The 7,141-nt window shown below is 57.1% G+C and overlaps 1 protein-coding gene across 1 annotated transcript in view; it reads right to left on the bottom strand.

Moving 5' to 3' along the window:
- PRRC2A (proline-rich coiled-coil 2A) overlaps nucleotides 1-7,141 on the bottom strand; it is a 38,282-nt gene that overhangs the window by 244 nt on the left and 30,897 nt on the right. The window contains 10 exon segments of the mRNA XM_015422514.1: nucleotides 53-146; nucleotides 552-640; nucleotides 720-935; nucleotides 1,038-1,136; nucleotides 2,259-2,520; nucleotides 2,767-2,855; nucleotides 3,921-3,973; nucleotides 4,054-4,222; nucleotides 5,085-5,162; nucleotides 5,293-5,478. Of these exon segments, the coding sequence (XP_015278000.1) occupies nucleotides 53-146; nucleotides 552-640; nucleotides 720-935; nucleotides 1,038-1,136; nucleotides 2,259-2,520; nucleotides 2,767-2,855; nucleotides 3,921-3,973; nucleotides 4,054-4,222; nucleotides 5,085-5,162; nucleotides 5,293-5,478 (1,335 nt within the window).

Raw genomic sequence — 7,141 nt, forward strand, 5'->3', positions numbered from 1 at the left:
CTCCCCCCCCCCCCCCCGCTACTTCCCCAAGACTGCTCCCTATTCCTCTCACCTGCTGGTAGACCTCAAAGCGCTGGGCACGGAAAATGCCACCGTAGCCAGATCCGGGGGATTTCAGACGGGCGTTAAAGCCTCCGGCAAAAGGCCTGTGGGTAAGAAAAGTCTTAACCAGGGTTCTTATTTAGCTACTGGTGATCTGACTGGCTGTGCAGGTTTTCAAAAAATAATGTCACTGCGGGACTGCAGGGAAGCTGTGGCAAGCATTTTGTGGCTGGCTGCGCCCACCATGCTGTTTTAGAACTCCAAAGGTGCCTGCGGGCACCGAAAGGTTGGGGACTCTGGGTCAGAGGGCTGGGCCGAGGATCTGGGAGACCCAGGTTTGAATCCCCACTCTAGCGATGGAAGACTGCCTAACCTCCTTCCCAGGGTTGCTGAGAGGATAAAATGGAGGAGAGGAAAGTAGTGTCATCTGGTTTAGGGCCCCGCTGGGGAGAAAGGTGGGGCATAGATGAAGTTTTCTTTTAATAGCCAGCCCTTTCCCCCCCACTCACCTGCCTCCAGAGGGGGGTCGGGCCCCTACAGACCCCAGGCCATTGAGCTTCCTGTAGTCCTGCAGCGGTTTCATTTCCAGAGTGTGAAGCTGGGGGGGGAAAGGCCCGTCAGCAGCAGAGGACGCAAGACCCCTCCCCTCTCCCTGCCCTCCTGCTCCCTTTTGTTACCTCGCCCCGGCCCACTGCCCCATGAGGAAAGGCCCGCACGGCCGGAGAGATGAGGCGCCCAGCCAGCTGTCCCGGCGGCCGCAGGGCCTGGGTGGCCACAGGCACCAAGGGCATGGGGGGAGGCGGTGGGGCAGGGGCCGCAGGAGGCCCCTGCTGCAGGGAGCCAAAGTTCATCACGGGGGGCAGCTGGGAGGGCTCCACCATTGGCAACAGCACCTGGGGGGGGGGGAAGGAGAGAGACTCAGTTAAGGGCGAGGGGGGGGCCAGTCTGGAAAAAGGCTCCCCCCCCCCTTGCACACAAGATGGGAGACTGCTCACCTGCTGGGCAGGAGCTGTGGCAGTCAGGAAATTGCTCTGGTTGCCTTGCCCCAGGGGGGCTGGGTAAAATTCAGAGGGAGAGGGGAGCTCCTGGCGTACCTGTTGAAAGCACCAGCCACAGTGGGCGTCACAGCGGGCTGGACCGGGGTGTGTGTGCTCAGAGGACGGGGCTTGCTCTGGACCATGACATCACCCAACCTTTGACCCCACCCCACCCCATCTAGCTGCTTTGGGCACTTTCTCTGCCAGGCCCCCCCTCAACAGCAGATTCAAAAATCACTGCCAGTTTTCACACATCAGTGCGCCCCTTAAGCCATACAGGAAATACACTAAACCGTACCCTGAATCCCTCCTTCCTGACCTAGCAGGCTAAACATGGGGAGGCAAGAGAGACAATCACAGCATGAGCCTTATTTCTACAAATAGGCAGGGCCAGATTTTTTTTGGGGGGGGGGAGAGACACTCAGCACCAGGCCACTTGGGCACAGGCCTGCGTTGCAGGAAGGGAGGGACAATTTGGCTTCAGAAGACAACTGAAATAATCTGCCTGTGACCACTTCACACCTGATGCCCAAAATCTTTTCCCTTTCAGTGAAAGGTGCTATACTATTCAATCCCACTCTTCCCCCAAAGGGTTTGTAGCAATGTCAGGAAGCTTTCCAAGACTCCTTCTTCCAAAACACCACTGGAGAAGAGAAGGCTTGTGTCTGGAGTTGTACTGCCTGCGTTGAACTTTGTGGGCCTTAAAGGTGTCGTGGGACTCAGCCTTGGCACTACGGCTTCAGACCAACGTGGCCATCCCCCTGAATCTGTCTGCATGAGTCAACTCAGCAACTCTCAGCTGTGTAGCTTGTCATGCTTGCATCTGTAAGCTGCCTTGATTAATGGAAAGATGGCCAAGCAATCTTAACAACAACAACAACAGTCCAACGCACACCCCCCCTGTGATTTCTTGGCTGAGTGGAGAGCCAAACCCAGATCTCCTCCCTGTAGAAAACTAAGTACACCTCCAACGTCACACTGTTGTTCAAACGGAGAGAGAATCGAAGCTAGGCTAGGGTACCAAGTGCTAAGTACTGGCCAGCTTCTGGCTTTGCCAAGTGCTACCTGCCCCACCTCAACTTTGCCCCCTCCCCGGCTTCAGTGGTCGCTGATCCCTGGAAAACACCAGCCCTGCCTTTAAGGCCGCCCCCCCCCCCCCCCCCGCCCCAGCCCCCGTACCTGAAGCAGGGCTTGCTCCGGAGCCAGCTGGCTGCCACAGAAGGCCGAGCTGTAGATGAAGGAGGGCGGGGGCGCCTGGTAGAGCAAGCCCGTGGCCGGCAGCTTGGGAAGCTCAGCTGCCTGCAGGGCCGAGATCTCCACGTACTGGCCCTTCAGGGCCACCCCTGAGAGCAAGGTGGAACTGGGCAGCATGGCGCCGGCTGCCGGCTGAGCCGGAGAGGTGGGAGCTGGGCTGGGCTGCAGGTAGAGGTGGTGCTGGGACCTGGCGGAAGAGGCCCCGGGAATTCAGTCGGGAGAAAGAACAAGGAGTCCCGCTCCCCCCAAGGACAGCATCCCGCCACTGCCATTGGCAGCTTTTTCGACCGATGGCCCCCCCCCGGGTGCCAACCTCCACCCACCCCTTCCCCCAAGACAGAGGCAGCCGTGCTGCCCGCAGAGCTGCTCCTCCTCCTCCCTCCCTCCCAGCCCCAAGGAGCGTCCCGTGAAGGCCAGGCCAGGCCGCCCGTACCTGTAAGTGTGCAGAGAAGGGGTGTTTGGGCGGAAGCTGCTCCCGCCCCCGGCACCGTGGAGCTGCGACTCAAGCTGGGTGGTGGGGACCTGCAGAGAGGGGAGAGCGGGGAGGCCTGAGCGCTGGGGGCCCCGACCGCTCCTTCCCTCACCCCAAGCCAGCCCCGACCCATTCCTCCCCCCCCCCGATGCTTCCTCTGCAGATCTAATGATCCACAGTGCCCCCAGCGGCCCTTCTCTCCACAATGCAAAGAAATAAGCTTACCGGCCTTACAAAGGCTGAATGCTTCGTGATTGGGGGAGGGGGGGGGGGGGAGGAGATATGACAAATAATGTGCTAAAGAACCGCACAACCAGTGACTGTCAGAAGTGTGATTGAGCTTTAATGCTCATCACTGCTTGAATTCCTAACTTGTTTAATTGTAATTGCATTTATTGTACTGTTTTTATGATGTTACCCGCCCTGAGCCCGCTTATGGGATGGGCGGGCTGGAAATACAAACAATAAATAATAAAAATAAAATAAATAAATAAGGAACATGACAAGTGATGGGTCAGGACAGCCCAAAAAACGGCTTTAAAAGAGTTCCAGCTTCACCCACCCACCGCTTTAGAGAAGTGACAGGGTGTTTCTGCCAGAGTTGGGGGGGGGGGGGGGGAATGATTTCCTCTGAAACTCTACCTTAAACCTGCAAGAATCTCAGCTGACGGAAACAGGGTTAGCTTGTCCCTTGGGAGACATCCCTCAGTCCCCTCCACAAGTCCCTCGCCCACTACTTTCCTGAGATCAGATGAGATCCCTGCTCTATTCCAGTCTCTTTAGCAGCCCCGGAGTCCTATACTCCTCGGCCGTAGATATCTGGGTTCCTTTTCTTCAACAGGTGAAGCCTCACCACCTCACTCTACTAACGGCTGCTTCCCCTGTGGGTCCCTTTCTCAGGGCACCGACAGATTTCCCCTCCCTTTCAGCTCTCCTCCCCACCTCTCCTAGGGGTTCTGCAGTCTCTCACTGGCTGATGCTGCTTAGTATCTGCCTTCTCCTCCTGTAGGCAGGGATTTATGCGGATGCCTGGAGGGCAGAACTAGAGACTGTCCGTCACACCCCACACTCTTCTCCAAGGCTCTCGCGCCCCCATGCTCTGCCCTGGCAGTTACCTGGTTCCCATAAAACAGCTCTGGGTACAGTCGCTGGCCCTGGCCCCGCTCGCCTGCGGAGAGAAGCCGACAGTCAGGTCCCCATCTGGCCAGAAGCCACGCCCCCCAGGCCCCCCTCCTTCCCGCCCCATACCTGAGAACACAGAGGTGTCCGCCAGCAGTCCGTGGAGACAGGAGGCAGCCACCGGGGCGATAGGGAAAGGCTTGGGCTCACAGGAGCGACCGGGAGGTGCCTCGGGGGATGCCCTGTGGCTGGGGGGTGGCGGAGGGAGCAGCTCCCACTCCCTGGGGGCCGAAGTCAGCTGCAAAGGGAGGAAGGTGTGAGGCAATACACAGGCGCGCGGGGGGGGCAGTCAAACTCTTGACTCTCCACGCCCTTTTTACACTGACAAAACTGACGAAAGCCAGTGTGGCCGAGAGGGCGGAAGGTCCCAGGCAGTGTTCCCTCTAAGCTGAGTTAGTGTGAGCTAGCTCAGAGTTTTTTTAGCCTCCAGCTCACCCATTTTTGTCTTAACTCAAGAAGGATGGCTCCAGAGCAAACTAATTTATGCAGTAGCCATGTTGCTTGCTCACAACTTTAATGCCAGTAGCTCACAAAGCAGAATTTTTCCTCACAAGACTCCACAGCTTAGAGGGAACATTGGTCCCAGGGGGCCTTCACCAGCCATGAAGCACATACGGTGTACGGTGTCTCCATCTCGCAGCCTGCCTGCCTGCCTACCTCATGGGGTTGTCGTGAGAATAAAGTGGTGGGGAAGACAACACGTTCTACCAAGCTCCCTGGATGTCAGAGGAAGGAACACTTGCTACGCTTACCTCTTGGAGCTGCCTGCCCTGTTTTCAAGCTGCCTGGGCCTTTAAAAAAATACGCTAACAGATGGGGCCATCCCCTACAGACAACAGAGGGGACTTTTGAGGAAAAGCCGCTTCTGTTGCCACTCCACCTCCCCCCCCAGCTTCGCCTCAGTTCAGAGAGATGCCATTCAGTTCAGCTCGCCAGCTTCGGGCGCTCAGTCTAAGTGATGGGAGGGGTGCAGCCACAAGCAGCCACGGCCTCCAGCCCCTCTTCCCTGGGGCAGGGCTGCCACACACAGGGCTGCCCACTCCCAGGCCAGGGAGCTCTGGCCCCTCGTCACCCTCCGTGCTCTCTTCACTGCCGCTTACCCCCTCCGCAAGTGCCTGGTGCAACTCTTCTTTGTCTGGTTTGGATCCTTCGCTCACCATGAAGCGGAGGTCTGTGTCCTGAAGGGGCAAACAGCCAGAGTGGGGACTCGAGGCCTGGAACCTCCAGCTCCTCTGCAAGCCTTGCGGCATATGGCTGCCTCCTCTCCCCTGCTCTTCTCCCCCTCGGGCTCCTGGCTTGGGCACGTACCTTGTCGCTGGCTCCAAACTGGATGGGCGGGCCAGCCCCGGGGGTCTCCAGCTGGGGGCTCAGCTCCGACTTGGCCACACCCATCCCCTCTGCGCCATCTTTGGCCTTCTCCGCTCGCTGGGAACGCTCGGTGCCGATCGCGCCAGGGGGTGGGTGGTCGCGGGGCGGCTCGGGGGAGCTGCTCACCTGCAGCGGGAGGAACAGGGAGATGCGGGAACACGTCTGAACAGGCCACCAATACACCCCTCCTCACCCGGGCGCCCTCGGTGAGGCCACACCGGAAGCGGTCAAGATGGTTACCTATGACAGCTTGGTCTAGTGCAAGCAGAGCGCTCAGCATCAGCTCTGCTGGTCTTATTCATCAGCCTTTTTATAGTTCACAAGCTCTCTCAGAGCAGCTGCAATTCTGGCCAGGCAGCCGAAAAGCCAGAGTATGGAACGCTTGTCACAAAATCTGCTATCTGGAGATCTTCAGTCAGATGACCCACCTGCCCCATAGGTTCTGAGTCCTTATGGGCTGGCTCGTAGTACAGCTGTTCAGAACCGACAGGTTGATGGAACAAGTAATTTTGCCATCATCATCAGTCCCTGCAGGCACAGCATGTGGGCAATGTCTTGGTTACTCTGAAGACAGGGTGTGTTGGGGAGGGAAGATTAGGCACGATTTACAGTGGCCGTGGCCTTCACCGCCTCTTCCCTGGAAATTAACAGAGCCTACCACATAAAGATTAAAGGTAAAGGTTTCCCTTGCTTGAAAGCCAGTCGAATTCGACTCTAGGAGTGTGGTGCTCATCTCCGTTTTCCAAGCCGAAGAGCCAGCACTGTCCGAAGACCTTTCCGTGGTCATGCGGCTGGCGTGACTAGACGCCGAGGCGCAGAGAACGCTGTTACCTTCCCACCAAAGCAGTACCTATTTATCTACTTGCAATTTCTTGCGCTAGGTTGGCAGGAGCTGGGGCCAGAGACGGGAGCTCACTTCGTCATGCGGCACTCGCGTCTCAAACTGCTGAACTACTGACCTTTCAGTCTGCAGTTCAGCGTCTTAACCACTTGAGCCACCACAGCGCACATAAAGATTAAGCAGGGGCAACTTGGGCTGATACAGACAGTGAATCGATTCTCTTGCTTCCTCTTCCGAAGAGCTGACAATGTGCACAAACGAGCCCATCCTAATCCTTGTCCCCCAGGCCAAACATCTGAACAAGGTGAGGACCACAAGAAACTTGCAGAGAAGGAATAAAGTTTCCTCTTCTGTGCTACAAAAGCATCAGAATTAGGGATGGGCACGAACCGGAAAAATGGAGGTTCGTGGTTTTTCACGAACTTCCGAAACATGAACTTCCATGAACTTCTCAATTGCACGAACCGGTTCACGCTTTGGGGACATTCATGGCGCCACAGCCCCACCCGGAAGTGACCTCCGAAGGCATTTAAATACTGCTGGAGCCTGCACAAACCGTCCCATGAACATCGTGGGAGACTGTTCTCCCAAACCCCTGGTTCGCGAACCACGAACTGGCGTGGTTTGTGCTTGAACAGGGTTCACTTGTAGGTTTGTGCCCATCCCTAATTACAATTCCTTGGAGCTGCTCTGCAGAAAGAATCCTTGTGGCAACAAAAGGGGCTTGCTCCTCTGCCTCTGGAAGGCTTGTGCAGGAGGGCAGGCACAGCCCCTCTCCAGTCCTTGTGGTGCTCAACCCACCTCCATCAGCTGAAGAGTCTCACAGGGAGAGCGTTCTACTTTCCAGCAAAAGCAGACCCTCTCCTTCCCACTCCCCTGATCCTTCCCATGGAATCACACACAGAATACCACTCGAAAGTATCAACAGGGGTACAGCAGGAAGCTGTG

This window comes from Gekko japonicus, unplaced genomic scaffold, assembly GCF_001447785.1.
Source record: "Gekko japonicus isolate JY-2015 unplaced genomic scaffold, Gekko_japonicus_V1.1 scaffold1152, whole genome shotgun sequence".
Lineage (NCBI taxonomy): Eukaryota > Metazoa > Chordata > Lepidosauria > Squamata > Gekkonidae > Gekko > Gekko japonicus.